General features: G+C 40.9%; 1 protein-coding gene across 1 annotated transcript in view; it reads right to left on the bottom strand.

Annotated features, from left to right (window-relative positions):
• Abca13 (ATP binding cassette subfamily A member 13) overlaps window positions 1–27,061 on the bottom strand; it is a 422,866-nt gene that overhangs the window by 115,775 nt on the left and 280,030 nt on the right. Inside the window, exons 45-48 of the mRNA XM_059275000.1 lie at window positions 25,960–26,029; window positions 21,312–21,430; window positions 18,953–19,040; window positions 14,462–14,573 (exon numbers count right to left, since the gene is read on the bottom strand). Of these exons, the coding sequence (XP_059130983.1) occupies window positions 14,462–14,573; window positions 18,953–19,040; window positions 21,312–21,430; window positions 25,960–26,029 (389 nt within the window). The remainder of the gene's footprint in view (window positions 1–14,461; window positions 14,574–18,952; window positions 19,041–21,311; window positions 21,431–25,959; window positions 26,030–27,061) is intronic.

The following is a 27,061-nucleotide window of genomic DNA, read 5'->3' on the forward strand; positions in this document are numbered from 1 at the left end:
ATGTATAGGCCATCAAGCATAGACCATCAAACCCTCGCAAGGCAACAGAAGAGCAGCTGATATATATGAAGTGAACTCCAGAAGAGTCCCCAACCCTCCAGCCCCAGCAGGTGCCATCTGCCCTTCCCTTCCTCATTTTCATGGGGACATAAAACTCCCTAACTGCTGCCTCCACCTAGACCTTAGAAGTGTAAGTCATTGGAGAGGCCACAGGTCCCTGCTGGGACTGGGACTCTCCCTTCCAAGGAATCTCACTGGAATAACTTAGAGATACCACTATTCATTTGATAATGGCTTTAGAATTCTATAGTTTATATATTTTACAGAGTAAGTATTTCAGTGAAATAATATTAAAAAGTTCACATGCTCTATATTACTCCATGAGAGATCTTAATACTCCAGGAAAGTAGGACCTATATTGTACTCAGGGCAACAAAAGCCAGATACATTTGTAATGTCCCTCTCAATTCACAAGGAAGAGGATGGGATTATGGGTGTCTTCACCAGGAACACATGAAGACTTATGAGGAGACATTTGTCTCACCCGGTCTAATTACTACACAACATATACATGACCTGTACTGAAGCATCACATGGCACCCCACAAAAAAGCATAATATATTTTCATGTGTCCATTTTTTAAAGTAATTAAACTTCAGCTTAATAAACAAAGGCAGGCTATCATTTCCTTCTATCTCACTTTATAGCCATCCCTAGGCATTCACCATAGAACTAAGAAATTCCCTTTAAAAATCAAAACACAGAAAAAGACATTTGGTTTTAAGTTTTAGAACAGAAACCCCTGGTATTGCTGTCAGAATGGTAGTTAAGCCTGGTGCTGGCTACCAGCTTTTACAAGACCACATCCAGCAATAACACATTCTGCCCGTGTTCTAACTTAGACGTGGAAATCAGAGCACTAGTCACTAATTGTGATTCATCAACGACCAAGCAAAGATTTGATCCTGCTCAGTCTCAGGCCAGATAATTCATTCAGAGGTGTTGCTGCACCAGCTAGCAGAGTGGTGTGATTGGACAGATGAGTGGGCCATCCCTGAGGACATCACCTCTCACTGCAGAGAAGTCATTGTGATATTCTAGGACATCATTCAGAAGGGACCATGGAGCAGGATGGGTTTCTGGCAGCAATGGAGACGGTGGATTAAAATGGACATAAATATATATGCTCAAAACTTCTGTGTTATCTGGCTCTACAAAAATCAAGTGAGTTTTTCATTTTTATAGCAACTTGGCTCACCACTACATTACCATTTTTCAGAATCCTATTTGTTTTTTGTCGCACTTCTACAAGGTTAAACATACTTTAAAATTAAACTAATATTACTTTAAATTGGATGTAAGAGGATTTTATGTGTATTTTGCAAAGGTTTGGAGTTATTTAAATAAACGACGTACGCATACATTTTCTCAAACATAAGAGAGAAATGAACAGGGAACGAACTAGGAAACACGGGGATGATGGCTGTCTTCCCAAGGCCTTTAAGCCTGTACCAACAGGGCGACACATCCCAACTGCACAGCCCATCTCCCACACCTTCCCACAAAGTGTAACTTTAGAAAGCAGACCCCAGGAGAGAGAAGGGAAGGTTTATGACTGGTCTCTAGTACAGGAACTACATCTCAAGCAGCCATTCCTACGGAGGGGCCTGCTGTGGAGAAAGGGCAGCCAAGGGCCTGTGAATTGCAAGGTGAATTCAGAGAGGGAATGGAGGCAGAAGAAGGCTCTCCTGACTGATCCTGAAATCAAGCAGAATCCGTAGCAGACTGAGAGGTGCAACTCCAATTTTCTCAATCTCCATTTAATCCCTTTTCTGGGAGGCCAAAAACATCATTTACAGCCTTTGATGTTCTAGTGTGGAAGCTGCATTATCGCAAAGAACAATCCCTGTAATTGGGGTATTATTTTCTTTGTATCCTTTATTCAGTATTCTACTTAGGTTACAATGGTACTGTGAGAAAATCTTGGGCTGCTGAGGCTGGTAACAGGGCCAAGAGTCTTAAAGCAAAGGGCCATAGCTGAAGCTACACAATGGAGAGGATAGGGCTTGCATCTCTTGCCAATATCACTTCAAAGGTTTTCAGAGGTGATGTTCGCATGTGCATTTTAAGGACACTTGAATCATTTTTCTTTGATTATTCTTATCATTTATATTCTGGTTTTTCCTTCTTAGAATTGGCCCACAGCAATGTATAAATGTGTAAAATTAGCTTTCTCATTTAGTATTCTCATTATGGCTGCATCTGTTATGGTTTCTAGACTGTATATTTGTCATTTATAAAAATGCACATCTGTGCTTTTGTACCATAGCCATTATGATGGAGAGATACTTAACACATTGTGATTCAAGTCATCATGTTAGGGTTCATTACTTTTATAAATGTATATCTTTGGAAGTATTAAAGCCCAGATGTCTGTAACATCAACATCAAAAGACTTTACTTAACCTCCATATGTGTGGAAAGTTTGTGTTCTTTTAAAACATTTCTCTTTAAACTGTGGGTCACAACCCATATGAGGTCATATAACTGAATGCAGGATAATAGAAAGTATGGCAACAATAAATAGATTTCTGAACATGAAAATAGGCAAAATTTAATTATTTTAGAGTAAAACATAATAAATCTGAGACTTCCATGTTATATCATAAGGGTTCCACTACTTGTTTCTGTGATAAATACCCTGACAAAAATAATTTCAGAGAGAAAGTGTTTATTTTAGCTCACAGTTCAAGGTTTCAACCTATCATTGTAACAAATTTAAATCAGCTAGACACATACTATCTATAGTCGAGATCAGAGAGCAATGAATTAATAAGCACAAGCTGGGACTCCGTTTACTTGAACATATACAGTTCAGGGTCTCCTACCTAAGGAATGGTGCCACCCATGGTGGGGAGATTTTCCTAACTTAATTAACATAATAAAGATAATCCCCCACGGACATGCTCACAAGCCAACTTCATCTAGACAATCTTTGAGGTTCTCTTCATGAGTGGTTCTAGATTATGGCCAGGTGACAATTACAACTAACCCTCACAGGTTTTACATACAGCTTGCACCCTTTGCACTGTGCATGCCCCCACATAACACTCCAAAAAGGCTGCCCAAAATGTCTTGGCTCATATTTATAAATAATGAATTACAGTGCTTTTACTAGACATAGAAAATTTTATTTCTTATGGAAATATGAATATTTATTATGGAAAAACAAAGGCTTTTAATCCTTTCTTATTATCATTCCTCATCGTGTAAGTATTAAACCAGTGTATCTTCAGGTTGTACTATGTTAGAATGTTTGATTTTAAAATTGGTTGTTTGAGAGTTTCTGATGACTATCATGAGAAAATGTGAAATTAATTTTGGCTTGGAATTAGGACAGGATCTCTAACAATTTCTGAAATGGCCCTCAACATCCTTCTGTCATTTGGTTCTTCATAGTAATATGAAATGTCACTCTCAATGTTGACTATTATAAAATCAAAACATTGATCAACTATAAAATGTGTTGAAGACGTTGTCTGCCCTGCCATATCATATGTTTATCCAAGATTTAAATCTTTAGCTTAAAAGTGATAGCACATAGATCCCATTAGCATGTAAACTTCTTTCATGTTTAATAAATTGTAAATGTATAACAAAGAACTGTTTTAAAATAGGTTTCGTAATGTGTTATAAAATTCATTACAGCAGATGTTTGATTTTTACATCTACTTTGTGTATTTAAGTAACAAGGGTCATGTAAAAATTTCTCAGGCAATAAAGGTTGAAGAAACCCTTCCTTGAGTCTTCAGGAGTGACCAGGAAAATAGAAGGGCAGCTAAAAGCATAACATGATCAGACACTACTAAGAGTAAATACAGAAAGAAGTGCAGGGTGCTTCTACCAAGTGGCATTTTGATGGCTTTCACCCTCTCTTCCCACTCTTAACGTCTCTGGGGATGAAATGTTATAGATATTTTTCTCAATATTAAAACTGAGAAATTTAATACTAAGCATTGGAAGTAACCATGAAAAGTTCTTGAATTTAAAAGTAAGATACAAATATACCACATATACACACTCATCCATAAACATAAACAAGCAAACAAAACATAGGGTAAAAATTATATTAAATTCCAATCCAAAACCAATCAGGTGAAATTACTTTTCTCATTTTAGGAATTTCTCATGATACACCCATTATTACTGAATTCTGTTTTGTGTTGTATGTCTTCAGTTTCATGGGTCACTTTTGACGTTACAACAAAATTTTTGCTACATGTAAAACATGTGTATAATCCATATATTGTGCTGGAATCAATGCTCATCCAAGTTTTCTTTCTTCTATAGTAGTGGTTCTCAACACAACACCTTGGAGGTTAAATGACCCTTTCACAGGAGTCACCTAAGACCACTGGAAAACACAGATATTTACATTATGATTCATAACAGCAAAATTATAGTTATGAAGTAGCAATGAAAATAATTTTATGGTTGGGGGTCACCACAACATGAGGAACTGTATTAAAGGGTCACAGCACTAGGAAGGTTGAGAAGCACTGTTCTGTGGATCCATTGTTTCTGTGATCTTTCTTTGGCTAACAGCTCAAATAGCTACCTATGCTAACAATACATCTACAATATAATTTTTGAGCTACTTTCTATAAGAGGATGTCCCCATGGCCTGCTTATATTATGGGTAACAGCATCTCTTGATACAGAATTTGACATGAATCTCTCTCTCTCTCTCTCTCTCTCTCTCTCTCTCTCTCTCTCTCTCTCTCTCTCTCCATATTCTATAAGCAATATTCTACTGTGTACTCCCTTTTGAGATTGTAGACAAAAACTAAGGGCTCACCTCTAGGTCCTTTAAGATGGAGACGTCCTGTCCCTTCTGGGTCCTCCCTTTCATAACCCCAATTGCACAGACAAAACACAACAAACACCCACAGTGGAAAATCTCCAAGGTCCTAAGCAGGTGGTGGCCTCCAGGAGACCAGAAGACTTGAACACAAGGTAGTGAATCCCCTGAGTGTATTCATCACTTCTGTGTACCTAGACAAGTCCCAATGGAAACCTCCAAATGAGCTGTCAAGTGACAGGCACGACAGAGAACACAATAGGAGTGGCCTGACTAAAGGAGACCTTTTCAAAGACACCAGCCATTCAGCCAACCACTAGCAAAAGGATCCTCATCTAAGAAAACTTATCCTACACACCTTACTTGACAAAGACAGGTATAATGGCAACCTCACTTGGCTTAGAGATGGGCTGAGTCTCTACTCTAGCAAAGTGTTATCAAGTCATAACTCTTTACTACCAAGAAGAAGACAACGAAGGATTAAGAGACCATATTTACCTGGTAACATTCAGACTGAACATGGCACTATGGGTACAAAGAACTCACCATCTCCAGTGTCAACCATGCCCTGCAGGAGACTGACCATCCCTAAATTGGCTGTGACTGAAATGAAGGTCACATCTGCAGGCACCAGTTCTCAGCACCCAGTAGCCACATCTGCTCAGGATCTTCCCACAGAGTCTCCTGATCTCAGGCCTTCTCTCCCTTGGTGAACTAGATGAGGAAAGTTATTACTAGAGACTATACCTTATTCCATCACAAACAACAAAGGAGATGTGGTTATGTTCCTACTCATTGTTCCCTGGTTTATTTCATATCTGCCTCATTGCCTAGCATGCCATGGGTGTGGACCCATCTCTTTCTTTCCAGAAGAACCTAGAATCCTATTAAGGTGTAATTCATCAAGAGAATTCAGAAAGAAAGGCACAGAAAGAAAAAAATCATGGAATCATATGAGTCCCCAAATAACCAAAGCAATCTTGAACAGAAAGACTAAAGCTAAAGGGATCATATCACTTGACTTCAAAATACTTAAAAACTATGATAATATATCTTTTATATTATAGAGCTATCATTAAAAATAAACACAGACAAATGGAACAGAGTAGAAAGCCCAGGTATAAAGTAACCTATCTGTAGCCAACTTGATTTTTGTTATTGTTACTGTTTTTATTTTTATTCAAAGATGCCACTATGGAGGCTGGTGAGTTGGTTCAGCGGGGAAATGAACTTGCCACCAAGCCAGTGATCTGAACTTGATTACCAGGACCCACACAGTAGAGGGAGAGAAGTGAATCCTGCAAGCTGTCCTCTGACCTCCACATCTGCATCATGGTATGTATACACATATTAAAAAAAAAACCACCCACAATAAACAGACAAATAAATAAGTAATATAATAAAAACAATAACAGAAAAAGAAAACACTCTGGGAAAAAGGCAATCTCTTTATTAAATGGAGCTATAGAAACTGGGTATCCATATGCAAAGAAAAGAAACAAAACTATTTCTCACTATATACAAAGATCAATTCAAAATCAATTAAAAAAAAAACACAAGACCTAAATCCATGAAAGTATTGCAGGATAAATGGGGAAAGGGATGCTTCTCAACACTGCACTGGACATGAATTTTTTAGATAAGATCCAAAACACACAGAAAACAAGCAAAACTAGACAGACAGGATGGCATCAAATGAAAACACGTCTACACAGAAAAAAAGATTATCAACTGAGTGAAGACACGACCTACAGAATGGGAAAAATATTTCAAAGCACACATTTGATACACGGTACATATCAAGAATGCACCAGTACTTCAACAGCAAATAGGAATTAGTTACATTGGTTTAAGATTTAATATGTTTAAAGAAAACATATGAATTACCGGTAGCATATGAAATAAAAATAATCTGTGATGCCAGAAGTCACAGGGAACTGCAAATGAAAACCACGGGGAGATAAGGCCTGACTCCGGGTAGCAGGACTCTGAGGCTATGTCAAAATGACAAACGATAAGCTTAAACAAGAACGTGGAGAAAAGGGACCAACACACTGTTGGTGAAGTGTAAGTTAAGGCAACCATTTTGGAAAGCAACATGAGTGTTCCTGAAAAATGTAAAAGTCGAGCTGTCCTGCGACCCGGCAACCCTTCTTCTGTTGTCTGTCAAGGCAGTATCCGTGCTTTCATGTCCACTGTGGCCCTACTCACAATAGACAAGACAAGGAGTCAACCCAGGTGTCCATCAACTGACAAACAGACAAAGAAAATGTGCTATTTTTACACCAACGGCTATTATTCAGACGTAAAAAGATGAAATCCTGTCAGTAGCAACATGAATGAATGTGTAGAATATTATGATACATGAACTAAGTATAGGCACAGAACGAGATGCTACAAATCATTAGGTCCTGAAGCCACAAACATAAACGGAGAATGACAAGCCACAGTCCTCACTGCTTCCGTGCCTAGCATAATGTCTGCAGGTGTTTGTGACACCATGTGAGTGCCTGCTGACGTGGATTATAGAAGCTACCACCTGTGGGCGACAAGAGAGGAGCCATGAACTCACTCTGATAGGTGGGAGGCCCTCAGTGGAGCCACGTCACATCTGAGCTGGACCTGAGGCATTGAGCAGAAATGCACAACTTTCTCTTAAGGTGCTGGACAGTGAGGGAAGAAACCTAGTTGAGGATCCTCGGGGCAGTAATTCACTGAGCACAAAAGCCCTGTGATGCCAAGCCATGAGAAGGCAGGAAAAGACTGAACTGAGATCTCAGGCGGGCAGCAGCAAATGTACTGCTATTTAGATGCATGGGCTTTATCCTGAACACATTTAAGAGGCACTGGAAATTCTAAGTACTGAGCAAGAAGGACAATGTCAACATTTTAGAAACACTTTTCCCAACAATATGTCAGCATCTTGATTGCGCTTTGATTGTTGGATCAATACAAATGGAACTCTGAAAAAAAGAAATGATTTCAGAAAAGAGGATCCAGGAGACAAAAGCACTTAGACACAGGGTACATGATAGAAGAGCTATGTGGGGTGACCTGAGGAGGGCACAAAGGCTTGAAGACTTGCCTTGATTTTCTTCCTTCATTACTTGACCTAAGTGTAGGATAAACGCCTCGGCATCACTGGAAGAACCTAAAAGTGGGTGAGCAGCAACCTATGAATGTTTAAATAGAAATAAATTTTCATGCAAATAGGACTGTGATTTGATGTGCACATATGAGACCCATTGTGGCTGTTGCTGAACCTTTAGCTGGGGCAGAACTTCCCACAGGCCAGAGATAGCCTGCAGGTCATCCCCGACATTGTGACACATGTCTATAATCTCGGCCCTTGGAAGATGTAGGCAGAGAGATTAGGAGTTTGAGGCTATTACCAAATACATAGTGGGTTGGGAGACCAACCTGGACTGTATAAGACCTTATTTCAAAATAAAAGTAAATAAGAAAAAAGAATGAAAAGACATAATAAGGGCCCCACATGGAGCCATCTACAATCTTAGTACTTGTGAGACTGATATGGGAGAATGAGGCTTTTATAGTAGGCTTTTATAGTACCTAGAGGTACTATGAATTAAGAAGAATGTCATGTACAGAAAGATGCATTCCATGGGTGACCTCAGGCTTGCCCACAGAGTCCCCATGGTAGGCTACCTATGGTGAAAATACCTAGGTAAGTGCCCTTGGCACCTGGGGCCAGGTGAGTAGTACTAAAAGAACAAAAGACATGCACCTGTGGGGTTGCAAGGACAAAAAGGGAAATTTGCTTTGACTATGTAATGTGCAGGAAACCGCAGATTCCAAGTTTAGTCTCAACTGCCTTGGAGGTTCCCTTAGGATTCTGACAAATGCCTCTGACAACAAATGTGATTAAACTGCTGACATGAATATAAAAGAAGGAATAAAAGAACGGAATTACCTTTCATTCCACAGTCCTGTCATCTCTGTTGAGCCCTAAATCTCCACCCCAGACTCCAAGTGACACCTGAAAAGCTGTACTTCCTGTCACCCAAAAATGTACTGGTACCTGTTGCATTAGAGCAAATGAATCCCAACGGCACTAATGCACAGGAAGAGTTCATCCATCTTGGAAATCCACTTTGGAAAGCACAGCTGGTTTGCCTGGCCTAGCACCCACCTGCCAGGGCTTCACGGACTGGACTGGCTCTACACAAAGGGACTAGGAAATTCAAACTGGATTGTGCTAAGTTCCATGCTTCAAATATGGACTCAGACAAGCTGTGAGATCACTAGGATGAGAAAAGAGACCACTGTAGATTCTGACCAACCAGCCTCCTTATGAGCGGACAGGATGGGACTCCCAAAGTTCCTTCATCTCTAAGACGAGAATGCCCATGGCTGCCAACACAACCACCAGAGGCCTAACCAGGAGTGTCCAGTGTTGCCTATGTAGTGCAGAGACCTATGTTCTGGCTTCTCTGGTCTGGAGGCTCCTGAGCCCTGTGTTACAGGGCTGCTGGGGCCAAAGCTCAGCCTCTGCTGTCAGCTTCCTCCCTGGCTAAGCTTTGCTTTCATTGTAATATCAAGCTCATAGATCCAGCTCTGTCCAATTCTCACATGAATGGGCAAGCGGAAAGGGATGCGATAGAGTGTTTTTGCTCAGAGCTTTGCTAGTGGGGGTTCTTAATCAATATTTTAATAACAACTCACAATGCACCCTCCTGCTGCGTTGTCTTCTGTGTTCCCAATTTATTGCACAAAACTTCCTTTCCAGCACTGAGTACATAAACAAGTCAAAAATTGAAACTTTGACACAAAGAAAACAAATAAAATATCTTTAGAGGAACTTCCAATAACAGAGAATAAATGTGATTTTAAGTCTCACCCAGCTTCTCCACAAACAAATGGAGAGCCCACTGCTGTAAGTAGATGCTTCTGAGATGACCATCATCAGGATGTCCAGTTGTCTGACAGGCAGTGCAGACAAGATCGATGGACAACTGTGGTCCAGGCAGCAATGCTCTGGTACCCTCTAATCATCCCAAGTACTACCCAGTAAGGTGCAGACCCTGCATATAGCAACACCCCTCACTGAACTCACTCCTCCAGAGCAATTCTGAATCTGCTTTCCTTTGCAGAAGCACACCAGAGGATCTTATCCACATTTCCTTTTCCTCTCTCCCAAGTGACCACAATGCCTCCCATGTGGGCTCTAGTAGGTGGCCTGTCCCTTTCCTTAGAATCTCTGAGTATAATAACCCACCTTTAAAAGTCAATTGTCTCCTTATCTCTTGGCTTCACCATACCTGAATCATAATAAAACTAATGTTTTGAGAAATTTTGTAAAAATTTTTGCTCAAAATTAATCATTTGTAAAAACTAGTAAGGTGGTAGCACAGGCCTCTATTCCCTCTAAATGGTAGGTGATACATGGAAAAATTTTATCTCAAAGAGAGTAAGAGAGAAACACACACACACACACACACACACACACACACACACACACCCTCTGCATATTAGTTCTGTGTTATGCAATTGCTTTGGATGGGTTCTTGTGGTCCCCAGGCCTTTCCTGATTCCTAGAAACAGCCTTTGTCCAGTGCTCCTCCATGCAAGGCTGACTTGAAACACTTCATTTTCACTGAGAATCTCACTGCTGCTTTCTCTAGTGCCTTAGCAGTGATATGCACTCTACGGTCTGCAGTTTTCTGCCCCTGGCATCTGCGGAGCTGCAGCCCACCCTTGTAACTTTAGCAGGCCACACCCACTGCTTTCTGGCTTCTTCTGATCTGATATTTGAGCATCTTTCATTATCAGAACTTCATGCACACAACACAGAGACCAACATGGCACAGAAACCAAACTTTCAGGCAGTTTATAGACAGCTTAGAATTCTGAGTGTCCTGCAGTCTCCAGTCACAGTGAGACACTTGGACTGAGCTACTGGTTCTCTAAAACTATAGCAGAATACACCAAGGGTAGGTGGGACAAAAACAAATCCAAGTCCCATGCAGTCCCTTATGTTTTCTTGGTTAGGTATTTGCTTGGTCTCTGTTGCTCTTTGAATTCCATCTCTCTTAGAAAGGTGTTTTAGTCCATTTCTAGTTTTTCCTGTAACATATCCCTGGGAGAGTCATGGGCTCAAGATGTACTCTGACATCTTGCTGATGACTGAGACTGCTTGCTTTCTTTGCTGCAAAACAGTTCATCGATGTAGGTACTGCCGTGGGAGAGAAGATCCTGCAGCCTAAACCACTTGCACCTATTTTTTGCCGATGAACTTATGTAGTGGTTCATTGGCACTCTGCTCCTCCAGCCACTTCCAAAGGAGAAGGATAGAGAGTTGGTTAGCAGCAGCCTGCATCCCTGGAGCCTAGTGGGACAAACAGACACAGAAGAGGGCAATGCATGCCACAGTAGGAAGCTGCTGAGGGCTAGAAAAATACTATGGACATCAGAGGAGAGAAAGCCTAACACAACCAGGAAATGAGTGGACAGGAAGTGGGAGGGACAATAGTTAGTTGCCCTTCCAGACACTAGCCAAGGAGAGCAGATGGCAGCTTGATATCCTGACCTGTTCACTGGCTGAATATGCAAGCTAATCTTGGGGTTGCTTACCTGATTACCTTTACCTCTCACTTTTAAGGGAAGGCTGAGACCAAGGCTGCTTGTGGATGCTCTGATCTCTCCTCTCCAGTGTTCTGGACCCTACTGCATAGTGTCACTTCTTCATGCAATATCAGCCACACACAAAGCAGCCATGCCTTCTTTGTGGCACCCCTTTGTCCTAACATTTCTCGAAGGGATGCCAGTTGTGACGTCAGTCATTCAGCCTTTGAAGCACAAGTTTCTAGCTGAGTTCTTAAATCCTTTCTTATCTCCAGTGTCCCAAACTATTGCCCATCTGTTTGAACTTGAGCATATTCTTTTCTCTAGATTCACCCCTATCTTGCCTAGATAGCTTTACACTTTAGAAGCCCCTTCCTGTGTTTCTCTCATTCTTTCTTGAGTATTTCTTTTACAATACTATTCTTATCCTCAGTATGGGGAAAGACTGTCTACTGACTAACTAAAAAGGTCCTTCCTTCTTGCAGCATCAGTCAAGGTCAAGTGGAATTTGGCTTAAAAAAAAAAAAGAACTTTCAGAGAGAAGAGCAACTGCTCTCCATACTCACCCTCATGATGAGGTCAAAATAGACTCCTTGAAATCTGAAGCACACCAGGACTGGCCAGAGGTGCTGGCATCTAGACTGCCCAGTTGACCTCAAATTACTGTTCATCACTCAAGGGCCACTGTTATACTCCTTGATGGAGAATGTCCACAAAAAAAAAGGACCATTCAGTTGGACATGAGAGAAAAGTGACAATTGCTACTAGAGAGAACAAAATACCATGCCTCAGAGCCCAACTGGCTCAGCACCTAAGCTCATAGATGATTATGTAGAACACCAGTTTTCTCACCAATAAAGAGGGCAAATAATGCCTATCTTATATTTTCATTTTATTTTTTATTTTTGAAATTGTAACTTAATTACAGAATTTCTCCCTTCCCTTTCCTTCCTACAAATCCTCCCAAATACTCTCCCTTATCTCCTTCAAATTCATTTTGGCCTCTCTTTTCAGTAATTTTTATTATATGCATATATGTACATGTATATACTTATGTATTCCTAAAAATAATTGGTTCACTACATATGATACTGTGTGTGTGTGTGTGTGTGTGTGTGTGTGTGTGTGTGTGTATGTGTGTGTGTGCATGTTTCCAGAGCTGACCATTTGGCACTGGACAACCAACTGGTTTACTCTTCCCTGGGGAGAGCTACATCTCTGGTTCTTAGCTTTCCTCAATTGCTGATAGTTCTTTGTGAAGGGTTGAGGCCTTGGCTTCATGGGGTTTTCCCCATCCATTTTGACATATTCACTAGTGTCTTCCTTGTTCAGTTCACGTTTGGGCAGTTACATCAGCAAGACATTAGTGGTGTAGCTTCTGGTCTTACTAGGAGACACAATCTCAAAGGAACTTCCCTGAATCTCTGGTTCCAACAATCTTCTCTTCCCTCTTCTACAACGTTCCCTGAACCAGAAGGAAGCCTAGCCTAGTACTCAATAAGAGTGGAGTCGTGGTTATTGGAGGAGAATCTGCAAGCACTAGTTTACTAAACCAGCATAATCCTTAACAACAATCTATAAACATTTGTCCTTATACCCACAGATAAGTGTACTATTCATACTTCATCAAGGAAATTTTTCTTTACAACAGATGGAAACCACTACAGAAAACCACAATCAATCAAAATGCAGAGTTGTGGAGCCCAGTCTCAATGGATACATGTACAAAACATTATCTTACAAATTTTGACATGAAAATTAAAAGAAAGCATGCATATTGAATCCTACTGGAGTTCCTGATATATTTTAGACCTTAAAAAATAGCATTCTTTTGTCCCTACTCTGTATAATTCTATAACTCTTTTAGGCTTCTCTTAGCCATACATATTTTAGTATTTTCATTATCCACTAACATTAGATATCATTAGGGTGCTATAAAACTAGTTTATCTTGTTTTTAAGGGTTTTAGCAGGCTGGAGGTATAGGCACAGGTGGAGTACTTGCCAAAGGTGTACATAAGGCAACCACAAAACTCAACATCACAGCAAAAAGTAAAGCAAAAAGATAGGGGTGATGGAGAGATGGCTCAGTGGTTTACACTATTTGTTTCTCTTTCAGAAGACCTAGATTTGATTTCCAGTACTGACATGGTGGCTTACAACCATCTGCAACCCCAGTTCCAGGGGATCCAATGACCTCTTTTGACCTCTTAGGGCACAAGGCATGCACATTGCACATAGACACACATGCAGATGAAACATTCATACATATAAAAGAAAACAGGCAGGAAATGGGTAAGCAAAAATTAAAAGTTAGTGAAGGGAACCAACTTAGAGTGACTGCTTAGCACTGACCTCCATGAGCACTGATGCTTCTGCAGGCACACATGAACTAAACTATAACAGGTGTGACCTGTTGTTGCTTATGCTTCCTGACTTTTTCTTCTTTTCATAATGATACTGAATTAACTTGACAAATTATTGCTTCTCTACTCAACCAAAACTGGTACATTCCACTAAGCCAAGAAATCAACTCTGGATACCAAAAACAGACCTGAGCCATTTACCGAAATGAGAAAGCATAGGTAATCAGTTGGTGGTTGACACAGGGGATGGATGAGATGAGAGGCCAACATAAATCAAATTACAATGTTCACTCTCCCAATGGCAACACATTAGGGAAATCTTTTACTCCCTACTTCAGTATTCCATGCAGCAGTATCCTTAAAAATTGAATTTATTTTTGCTTCTATATGGTATTAAACTTCAGAATAATTTTTGAAATTAAATTCTCAGAATGTCTTTTGTTTCACAGACAAGGTCACAGTTTCCAGAAAAGTTGACATTTAAGGGGAGAAACAGGGAGAACTCAGAACTTGGTGTGTTTTTATGCACTCAATGTCTGATAAGAAACTACTCATCATTCTTTATTTTCCTATTCTGCATCTTTCACAGTATTTTAAAAATACTGTTGTGTTGAACGTAGTCAATGACATTGCATAAAAAATAACATTACCATATTGTCTCCAGTCCACAGCATCAGGGGGTAAGTGCTGCCATAAGATCAGGTTGTTGAGATGATTGAGGTAGGAGGGTAGAGAATGGAACCCCTTCTGGTTATACCACACCTGAAAAAGAAAGAGACGAAGGATCTCATGAAAGTGGTCCTTAATTCTGTTCATGTGTCAATAAGCTTCAACAGCACCTGAACACAGAACTCAGAGCAGTGTTCCCTCATGGCTGACAGTGACAGCCAATTCCAGTCTGCTAATTTTATATTTATCTCAAGCATATAATTTACAGCTAAAAATAGATTAATTTTCCCCAGAACAAATGCAAATGTTGCTTTATAATTATAGTCTCACAGGATTTGGGACCGAAGCCCATTATTTTTTTTTCTTTCTCAGTTGGTAAGCTAATGAAATTTGACCTGCAAATTAAAGGCGTGGAAGATGATCAGAAAAAATGATTACTTTCAATTTAATAACTGCACGTGGAACATTTCTTTCTCAAAATAAATTGAATTGAACATTTGTTGAGCATGGAGAATAAAGCAATGTACCTCTTGAGATGAGAAAGGTAAGGAGAAAAGAGAAAGACTATGTTTGTAAAGAGCAGACACTAAATATCATAAAAAAAACTAACTGAACCACCACTTCCTATTCTTCAAAACATCAAAATTTTAATAAAAAATGAAATACGTATAAGTCTGCAGTGCTAGTATCTTCAAGAAATACAGCCTGTCAACTAGCATCTTTGAGTCTTAATTCAACTGTGATGGAGCACATAGCTCTGGCAATGGTGTTGTGCAACAGATAATCTACTTTGAAGAAGTAGAGCTACTCCACAGAAAGTCAGCCCTCCATGAGCCTTCTCAAGTTGGCACACAAGCTTACACAAGTGGGGGCATGCAATGCATTTCTCAAGGCCTGAAAGTACTAAAACAAGTATTTTCATCTTGTGTCACCCCTCATTTGAAGGATGTTTTCCAACTTAAATGTTCTAAATTAAGTCGTCCAACTCCCTCCTTTCAAAAGCCAACAGCCAGTCCACTCCACACATGCTCATTCCTGTCCAAGGTGAGTTCAGTCAGGATGACAGCAGCAGAACTTTGCAGACTCTGAGCTAAATAAATGAGCACTGTTGAGGTCTCTGAGGTTTGGAAACCTTGGGATTCCGTATTCCTGTGGGAACAGATGACTGACACAGCAATTAACACTGGCAGGAGGTGTGACTGTCACAGACACTGAAAACACAGGCACCACTTTAAGATTAGCACCTGGATGACAAGAGACGCTTGTAGGGATTTGGGAATGGGAGGGGAAACTGCAGAAGTAAGTGCGGGGGGGGGGGGGGGGGGTCTGGATGGGGGGGAGTGGGCAGGCAGCTTCTGTGGACCACTGATAAACATGGGTCCTTATTACATAGTAGTACACATCTGTCGAAGTGTCACCTGTGGTGTGTCTGAAGACAAAGGGCAGAAGCTGTGCCCAACAGACCTGGCTTGGAGGTTTCTAAGCAAGATGCTTAGAGATATGACTTCATATTAAATAACAAGAGTAGTGCTAAGTAGTCCTCTCAAAGGGACAGAAGGACCTTACACTTCAAGGTGTGTGCTGCTCCCTGGTAGTCTGACATTTCCCAAATCCCAGTAATTAAGTTGAAGAACTCACTAAGTGCTTGTCTCAACAAGAACTACAGGCGCAGCTTGTGGTCCTTAATTACATAAACAAACAGCCTAGATGTTGTGCAGAGAGCTGTACCCGGGAGTCAACATCAGACTGAACTGAATGCCCACTGCCAGAGGAAGTTAGAACCCAGCTTTCTGCAGGCCATCTGGGAAGCTGCTCAGAGGCATGTTTCTATGCATCCTCATCACATGGAGCCATGAAGGAAGATAAGGAATAGTTATCAGAGAACAGAGTTGCAGACCATTGTACCTGCTGGGGTGGTAAGCATTCCCAGGAGGCAAAACTAGGGCCCTGTTTAGAAGCATCCTCATAGCCAGTGGACTAGGCAGCATTGCTAGGCACAGCCCACAGCTGTCCACCCAGCAGTCATGGACTAAATGCTCCTGTACTCAGGATGCTACTGACGACTTGTAGTTATTTGCTCAAATACATTTTTCTTTGCAATGAAGGATTGAGTGAGTGGGCTTCCAGGAATAGGATTTACAGTGTTCTTGGGCTCCTCTTTCAATATTTTTTTATTAAGTGTTCTCCATTTGAGAGGGCCTTTATTAATCTTTTAATCAAGTAAATTTTAAGATGATCTTAAAATTTGCACTAAGGATTTTGCAGCATTGAAATGAGAAGTGTTTTTATTTTCCTTCAAAAAATTCTTTCCTAAAACTGCATTGTACTCTGGAAATAGTTGTGGGATTTCTTTCCCTATTGGCCCAAAAGTCAGAAGGTGAGAAAGTTCAGGAAGGGAAGTAGGAAGTTAATCTTGTAGGAATGGATTGTATTACTCCAGATCTTTGCTCTCAGGAATCACAGAAAAGGATTCCTTAGGAAAGTGAATACAGACGGAAAAAAGTCAGTCTGGGTACACTCACCTGTGTCAAATCATAGGCAGAAAGTAATGTTAGACACACACACACACACACACACACACACACACACACACACACACGGGTACATGCATGCACATGCTCACATACACACAGGTGTGAGCAATGTGTTTGGCCTATTTGTATGAAGTACACATGATGGAAAGTGACTTTGGATTAAATAAGATAAAAACACTCAAGGTGTAAGAGAGGTTGTCATGGGAAGGTCCCTGAGAAGCATTCTATACTCGCTGAATCATGTACTAGTCATTGTCACATCCCAATTTCCACTTTTCCTTCAAAAGGACAATGAAAAGTCACCATTTGTATTGTAGGAATGCAGCTAGAAAGCTGACGGGAAAGGCTGCTGAAAGGATGATACAGTCATTTGACAGGACACCAGCCACCTCTGGGCTCAGACAACCGAGCCCTTCATTCCTCTCCACAATATTAGATAACGTGACTTCCTAGAAAGAAGTACAGTCCCCAAAGGGTCAGATAGAGCTCATTCAAACGCCTGCAGAGAGCGAAACACTCCAATGCCAAAGAGCCATGTGGAGCAACAGATACAGGAGTCAGAAGATCACACAAGCCACTCCTGTCCTACCACTGGGCAAGAGGCCTGTTCTCTGAACATCTGAAAGCAAAGCCACAGGCATCTGATAGCACAAGGAGTGTCTGGACTTGGACAGAAAAATTGAGGCGTTGTCCCAAAAAAATCAACAGGACCCTTCTACAAATTACTCATATTTTAACCATATCTACATACTACCCTTCAATATAAGACAATGAATCCATTTAAACTATTTCCCTTTAAGTTCTGGATGCTGGGATTCTCATGTTGAGCTATAAATCCATGTGTACATTGATTTTTAGAAGAAGAGTTATTTGAAGGGGGAGGGGTTTCTGTGCAGTCCCTACAACAATGACTTGGGATTTTCTTCAGGGTTTAAATATAAAGTACAGTTGTTGAGAACTGTCTCTGGGGATTACTTGTGAAGTGTCTGCAGAGAGCTGTATCCCCAGAGTGAACACCACATGCACAAGTGCTTGTGTGGATTAGCCTCTCCATTTCAAGGGAAACACAAGCACCCCTGCTTCCCAGTAGGGAGTGTGATTCCTGGGCACATAGGAGTCGCAGCAGTTCCCTGGCAGTTTATGAGCAGATGGGATACCTACACACTAAAGAAAGAAATGATTTGGCCATCTCTTCACCCACTATTTCATACTAGATTTAGCTTCCTCCTCAATCTACTTTTTCAATTTCTCTCTCAAATGCCGTGCTCCTTCCCCAGTCACAGTAACTAAAAGCTTTGATCCTTTCATCCTTGCCCATTTTAAACTTACGTTGACTATTTCACTTATGGAAAAAAATCTGTTATTTGCCATTTCTGAATCCCATTGTTGATAAAGACAGTCTTCTATCCAATCTTCATTCCCTCCCAACTGAAGAATCTCCTACCTTCTCCCTGTAATTGTAACAGAAATATGCCTAACTCCTAGGGCACACTGGCTAGGACACAGAAATCCAGAGCCCCAAAGAGTCATCCTGAGTAACTGATGCTTGTTTCTTGTCAGGCTGGTGTGCACACAAAGATGAAAGATGAAGAGTTCAATTCCATGCATGGGAGAATTCCTTGGAAACCATGAGCAGTGGTGGCTCCATTCACGGCAACCACAGGCATCTCAAAAAGTAGTTGAGCCTTTCATTTACGTTAGTCTAATAGATGAAATTCTACCTAAACAAAATGTCATAACCAGTTTGTTGTATTTCTACATCTTCCAAAAAGTCAACTCAGTTTTCTCTCCAGAGGATCTTCATAACACAATCATTCTCGATGTTCAGTAGCAAACACTGGAATTTGATCTGCCTACAGCAAGCCCATGCTCAAAATGTATTTGGGCTTTTGTTTGTTTAAATACTTTCTAAAATATGAAGAAAGGGAATTGCATTACCTTTGCTAAAGTTCTTTGTTTTGATGTGTTTGTCTTCACATCTTCAACTTCATTGGGAATTTGTACTCCAAAAGACCAACCTCCAAGCCTGTTAGGAATAAACATGATGTTAAACCAACCTAGGGTACCAGGACTTCCACTCAAAGGATGATTTAGAACCAACATAGTAGTTCCAGTCATCTCAAGATAGGAGGCTACTGAGCAGGTCTGACCCATTGCATGACCATACAGATTGAGACACTTGCTGATGAGAGTGATCAGGCCTCATTTTAGAACTCAGAGAGAATATTGCTTGCAGGGAAGGAAAGGCTTTGGCTCACCATGCTGGAAACTGTGCTTATTAGAACTTAGCAGAAACAAACACTATGAACCGAATTGGCTGTGACTCTTAGCACTCTGTTTTAATTCCTAGGCACCCCTCACCCTTCAAAACCACTATTCAGGATGACTTGCCCCGGTGTAATCCTACAACCACATGGTTTGACTGTCCTGCTCTGCACCTTTCCTTCACCACTTACAGCTTGCCTCGCTCAAAAAGGCATCACAGAACTACAGTTGGGAATTATCCTAATACCTTACACTTCCATCCAATATATGAATTACCATGCTGAGTTTTGTAATCATTAACTTGCTGGTTTGTCTTTCATGCAGTTAATGAGTTTTTCCTGGGTGAGAATTATGTAACTTTATCTCCATGGGCTGTATGTTATCTTACACTTATTAAGCTTCCCAATAGTTGACATCAGAAATAAAGGTACAGTACGTTAACATTGGCTTCTCAGTCTCTGGATGTAAACAGACTAAAGAACAGTCTTACACCATAGTGTCCTTAGTGTAAAAATTAAGGAATAGTGAGGTGTTTCCATCTGGCAAAACTGAATTCTTTCATCCATTTAGCAAGCATGGACTGGGTATTTCTGAGATGCCAGGCACTATTCCAAGTTCTGGGCATACGACTTTTACCACATCACAGTTAGGAAAGAAAAGCATAAGTTGTAGAACCTATTTAAGGATGCTAAGAGGGAAGGAAGCAATAGAGATGCAGGCAAACCAGAGGGCAAAGGAAGTCAGTGTTGAGGGCAATGACAACATCCTGGCCTGGAAAAGGAGAGAAAGCAAATTCAAGGTGGTATAGTATCCTAGCAACATGGACAGCCTATGGGGTGTCTGCACCTATAAAGCAATGCAGTGTGTTTTGGGAACTTGGGAAATCTGACAGGATAGTTGTGGTGGTTTGAAAGAAAATGACCCCAAAGAGAGTGGCATTGTTAGGAGGTGTGGCCTTGTTGGAGAAAGTGAATCACTGTGGGCGCTGGCTTTGAGGTCCCTTTTGCTCAAGCTTCCCTCAGTGTGACTTTCAGTCAACTTCCTGTTGCCTGTGAGATGTAGGAATCTCAGCTATTCCTCCATCACCATGTCTGCCTGCATGCCACCATGGTCCCCAACATGATGGTAACAAACTGAACCTCTGAAACAGTAAGTGAGCCACCACAATGAAATGTTTCCTTTATAAGACTAGCAGTGGTCATGGTGTCTATTCCAAGCAATAAAAAACCCTAACTAGACAATGGTAAATGCTGCTGACATTTAAAGCAATGTGAAGCTACCATACCTGTAGTCACCTCCTTTGGCTCCAAAAAATTCAACACAATTTTTTTCCAAAACCACAAGGAATTGTAAGACATTGTTTGTTGTCAGGTTCCATTACTAGGTGCTACATAGTAGAGGAAATTTTAACCAGAGACCATTATTTCATTGTGCTGCTAGCTTTTCTGCTTTACTCCCTGAAGTAGCAAAACTGCCCCTGGCTCCCCCGCCACTGCCACTGATGAGATCTCAATTGATACGATTTCCCCCAATGCTTCAAAGCCTGAAAGTCAGCAGTGAAGAATCCATTCAGGCCTGCAGCGTGGCTTTGGAATTCCTATGAACACCAAGGTGTGTCTCGGACTTTTGAGCTTTAATGTACATTAACATTTGGAACAATGGGTTTTTCCCAAGTGCAATTGACTCTCAAAAGTCCATGGGCTCTGCACATCTGTGGGTTCAACCAACTGCAGGTGGAAAATACTCAGAAAATAACTGTGATCACATTCAACATATATAAACTTTTTATTCATCATTATTTTCTCATAGCGTTTATACTGTGTCAGGTATCATAAATCATCAAGATACAACTACAGAATGTGAGAATGTGGGTGGAGTTCTATGGTAGTTCCATACCACCATTTTATATAAGGGACTTAAGCTTCTGTGGATTTGGGTACCCTCTGGGTTCCTGGAACCAGTCCCTATGACTGTGGAGAGACAAATGTAATTCAAAACAATAGGCAAGATCCAGCACCAGTTTTGTACACACCTTGGTTTTGCAGATGGCAGCAGCAAGTACTCTTCCACATCATAGCCTGAGAGGTTGAGCAGCGTGTGTCCCAGGCAGTTGGTGAGATATGGAGCCCCAGCATTTTTACTTGGACACTTCTGTAATTGTTTTCAAAGACATAAAATAGAAACTTTTTCAGAACCCACAATCAGTTTCCTGACATTACTCTAAACTAAATGTGACTTTTCCTAGCTTTTAATTTTTAATAAATTATCTCCAGCCTTTTAGACATTCTGATTTCTGAAATCTCTTTAAGAGCCTCCTGCAGTCAAGGGTTTCAAGAATTCCACTGTGACCTGTGCCGCCAATTATATCTGAGGACTTCAAATCCTTTTTTGCTTGTAAGTTTGGGCAGATCTGTAGAAACTAAAAAGGAAAGATGTTTTCACGGGCATGATTTTTCATTTGAAGAAGCTACAAGAGTCAGAGGCAACTAGTAGGAGAAAGATAAGCAGGAGAATTCAAAGGCCTGTGTTTCTTTCATATGTGTTAGAAGCCAAACTCAAAGAGCCTGCTGGGGATTTACTCAAGTCTACATGATGAAGTGGCCATCAAATGTGGAAGGAGGGAGTGGTCAACCCGATGATCACCATATGACTGCCGTCCTGCTGCAGAGTTCAGACTAAATGTGCTCTATTTCTACTTCTGGGAGGGCAGGTTTAGAGGATATAACATGTGAAAGCAGGAAAATTGTCTCTGAATGTTTTATTCCAGCTTTGCAAGTTTGTTTTCCCTTCAAAACTGGAATCAAAGTACCCTGCCTGACCTAACATGGGTTTGTTGCTCAGTTCCTATGTATGTGTAAGAACTATGGCAGGTCAAGAAGGTCAAACAAGCTTATGGTATGACATGGGTTAGATAGCAAGAAGATTAATTGCCAGAAGTTATGGCCTAAGCAAATTCCCACACATGTAAAGTTTAAAATCTCAAATCAAAGACACCAAGAGCAAAACATCTGCTGATAGAGGCAGTAGCAGGTGTAGGAGACATTAGACAGCTATTGGTCACAGCCCCAAACCTTCCAGTTAAACAGAAGAGGTAAGTTCACAGGCCCAGTGCACATGCTTACTGATCAAACCATGCGTTGTATACTTGAAAACAGCCGAGTATATACTAGTCCTTCTCAACAAAGACCTTTAAGAAAGTTTACTGTGGAATGACTCAGTAAAGATACTTAATATGCTCATTCCTTCAGGAATAGCTTGCCTTCCATAACATGTGGAACAATCATGCTGACCATCACAAGTGCATAAGATGTCCACTTAGCATTTAAAATAAAAGGATAAATAATTCAAACAAATTCAAATACCTTACTCACAGATTCAAATGAGAAACTTCAGAGTATCCCTGCCTGTGGTATTTCTCTCTAACTATGACTGTGAATCAACATGTATCATTCTAAAATACAATCTGTATTTTGATGAGTGCCTGGCTAAGGAAATCAAAGTTTTATGAAGCATTCAAGCCCCGTAGAAAATGTCTTTAGACTCTTTTTCTAACTCTTGTGTATTTTGTTATCTACAAATACACCTTCTGCAGTCAAATGTTCTATCCCTGAGCTATATCCCCCAAATATACCTTCTATAGTAAGCCTAATGATGATTTCCTACATGTCATGTTCTTGTTCATGGAATCTGGTAATGAAACCATATGTGGCAATGTGTGTGAAAACTGTCATTAAGTTATATGTCTCCATTGGAGGAGTCATCCTGGAAGGTCAGGGTGGGCCCCATTGGCATTACTGGTATCTCTATAAGATGGAGGTAGGTTCAGAAGATAGGGTACTACAATGTCATACACTGGAGTTGTGTAGTCACAATCCAACAAATGCCAGAAGATAAGATGCAGATTCTCCTGCTGGAGAGTACAGTAATTTCACACCACACCAATGATTTCAGATTCTGCTCTAGGACTTGTGAGGATAAAGTTACTTATCTCAGCTACCCAGCATGTAGCAAGTTTTGGCATTAGTCTGAGGAATATAGCATTTCTCTGGAGTTTTAAACAAGGCCACATCCATCCCTGATGGTAGGGTGCTGTCCATATTGTAGCTGTTATTCACCAGTGCTCAGAATGAAAACTTGCTGTTCATTCTTTAGGACCTACAAGATTTCCATCACCATTGGAGATTTCATAGTAGTGTCACTTCCAGACAAGAACTGGAACTAACCCTGGATTTCTAGACTTGGAAAGAGCCAAGATACAGTGAATATGCATATGAGGAAATCAATGTGGACCCAGGGCTTCTGGATGGCAGAACTTATAGGGGATAAATATTGTGCCTTCTGTTAAACACAATTACTGAGATCAGCATGATCAACAGAAGTCAGAGAGCTAACTTTGCATATGTATCTGTCCTCTGCATGACTTCCCATGTCCCTAGAAGTAGCAATTCCTTGGAACATTTATGATCATATCTCAACTCCCTTCCCTGGGGTCCTTAGATCTCTAATGTATGGACTGGTATTTCTCAAAGTGTATTCCAGAGGACACAACACATACAGAGAGAGGGAGACAGAGTGGCAGAAGAGAGAGAGAGAGAGAGAGAGAGAGAGAGAGAGAGAGAGAGAGAGAGAGAGAGAAGAAGAAGAAGAAGAAGGAGGAGGAGGAGGAGGAGGAGGAGGAGGAGGAGGAGGAGGAGGAGGAGCAGAAAGCAGCAGCAGGAGGAAGGGGAGGAGGGAGGGGGAGGAGAAGGGATGAGATGGGGATTCTTCAGCCAAAGTGTTTGCTTTAGTCAAAGCATATCGCATATTCTCCACCCTGCTGTCGATTCAAGAGGAAGCCTTGTGTAACAATTTCTTAGACAAACAATAGCAATGCTGTTTTAGTCACCATTCCTGAAGCATGTTTGCCCATAGACAGTGCTCATTTGGCATCTTTCTTTTCTTGTATGCATATTACTGAAATCTTATATTTCATGTGAGTTGGGCTGAACTGGAGGCCATAATACCATTCTGATCATTATTCATTCTCCCTATCCCCTTGACACCCTATCTAATCCTAATAGACTTTAGGCTTGTGGTAAGAAAAGCCATTACTGTAAAAGAATGACTAAATCCAGACTCAAGATGTTACATGTTAGATGTTACAGGTTTCATGATAAAATGGAAGAACTGAGATGAAGAAAAAAAAAAGACTTTTGTTCAGTGCAAAGAAGCAAGGCATGCAGGCGAGTTCTCTGACCACAATGGTAACGTGGAGATGTGCACTAACCTTAAGGCCACCAGGCCTCACAGTCCCCAAAGTGCAGCTGCATTGTTTTGTCTCTTTCCTGAATTTTGTCTATGAGAAGAAAGCAGATGAAACCCTCCAGAAGCCAACCAAGCTGCTGGAGAGAATGGAGCCCATGGACCATTAAGTAAAAATGCTGTGGGATGGTCTGTATGTCAATTGTGTTGCTGATTGGTCAGTAAATAAATCACTGATTGGCCATTGGCTAGGCAGGAAGTATAGGCGGGACAAGGAGAAGAATTCTGGGAAGTGGAAGGCTGAGAGAGAGACACTGCCAGCCGCCACCATGACAAGCCGCATGGGAAGATCCCGGTAAGCCACGAGCCATGTGGCAAGGTATAGATTAATGGAAATGGATTAATTTAAGATATAAGAACAGTTAGCAAGAAGCCTGCCACGGCCATACAGTTTGTAACTAATATAAGTCTCTGTGTTTACTTGGTTGGGTCTGAGCGGCTGTGGGACTGGCGGGTGACAGAGATTTGTCCTGAGGTGGGCCAGGCAGGAAAATTCTAGCTACATAAAAAGGCCATGAATGTGTTCTCCATGTGGTCATCTCCTTTATGAATGATCAATGAAGATCTCTTTCTTTTCCCCCAGAGTCCTGGCATTGCAGGCAGGACCACCATGCCTACTGTATGTAATGCTGAGATCAAACCTCCTAAGGCTTTGTGTGTGAGAGGCAATCACTCTACCAGCTGAACTACATACACCCTTAGCCTTTTAAAAGGTAAGTTAAAATTGCCACATTTGATGGCTGGTTGTAGAGGTCTGTGCTTTCATTAATCACCTTCTGATATTTCCTCTGAGATGTACTGCAACAAATTTTCCAAATAAATTTCAATTTGTTCTCCTTCATAGACAAGGTAGCTATGGCCTTCACCTCAAAAGCAGAAAATCTACTTTCATATATTTTGTGTGCATCAGTCATATTAGGAATCCTAAGTAGTATCTTAGGTTTGAATATCTAGTTCTCAGAACTTGAATAAAATTATGAAGAAAGCCTTGAGGTCACCCTGTCATGAGATGTGAGGAGATTTCTCCCAAAGGGGAAGTCTAGTTTCTCATCTCTAACTGAAGAGAATTCAGCTGCTCCATGCATCCCAGTGGGGATTGTAATGATTAAGAGGCTTGAGCAGGGAATAAGTAGGTAGCAGAGTCAGTGGGAGAGTTATAGGTATGAGCAGGGAATGAGCAGGCAGCAGAGGCTATAGAAGAACAGAATCATGTTCACTGTAAGGGATGAAAACTCTCCCATAAATAGCCTAGTAAGTAAATATAGACATTAAGAGACTTGCAAAAAAAAAAAAAATGAGGATTAGGCAGGTGGAAGCAACTCATCTTTTTTAATTTGAGCTTTATACTTCAAACAGTGAAAGGCACTTCAGAAACATACCAGGCAGCCGCATGACTTCTGGAATTCTGGGCCCGAATAAGGGTCCCTATGCCAGCCTGAAGAATTTCTCCTAAAGAACAAAAGGGAGAAATAAAAGACCTTTTGATGGAAGCAAGTTCCACTATAGTAGAAAACAGTTCACAAAACAACCCCACCTTGCTGCTAAGGCAGAACTCTGGCATTTGTTTTCACAGTGTGAGCCGCTAATCTGATGACAATGTTTTGTGACCATTCCAGGATTTCATGATGTGACATGGGGTTTAGCTAGCTGCTCACACTGAGCATGCTATGGGGCTCAGTGACTTCCCAGAGCTGGGGCTGTTGGTGGACCCCAAGACTCTCAGATCATAACCAGATACCAAGAAGCAAGTAGGAACTGCTAATTAATTGCATTAGATTTATCTGTTAATTCATTTCTGTCATGCCATAGTAACTTCATCATTTACAGAAAAGCTACATTTAAATTTCCACATAAGGACAGATTGTAAGAGTTAGTGAATATCAATGAATAAACAACTCGTCAATTGTTTCCTACACTTACTTATTTATTTATTAGTGTCTGTGTGTGCGTGTTCGTGTGCATGTTATAATGCATGTGTGGATGGCAGAGAACCATTATGGGAGTTAGTTCTTGCCTTCCACCATGTGAGTCTCAAGGGGATCAAAGCTCAAGTCTTTGGGCTTAGCTGCAAGTACATTTACCCACTAAGCTGTCTGGCTGGCTGTAGAAATGCTTTTGTGTTCTTTCTCTCTGTATATTTTTATTCATGAGAGCCCCAGACATTAAGTTTTTTACAATTTTAAGTCAAATTTTACTTTAGTACAGATGGTCTGAATTGCTTAAATACTGGGAGAGAAGGTAAAATTACCATTTATTAGCCCGCAGGTACCAGCTAGATTTTTTTTACCATATCCTCTCTCATCTTGCTTTTCAGAATCTTAAACAAGGGTAGTAGCTTTAAGAGTTTACACCATTTATGAGTGAGTACATACTTTGTTTGTCCTTCTGAGTCTGGGTTACCTCACTCAAGATGGCATTTTCTAGATCCATCCATTTGCCTGCAAATTTCATGATATCATTGTTTTTTACTGCTAAATAGTA

Source organism: Peromyscus eremicus, chromosome 10, assembly GCF_949786415.1.
Source record: "Peromyscus eremicus chromosome 10, PerEre_H2_v1, whole genome shotgun sequence".
NCBI lineage: Eukaryota > Metazoa > Chordata > Mammalia > Rodentia > Cricetidae > Peromyscus > Peromyscus eremicus.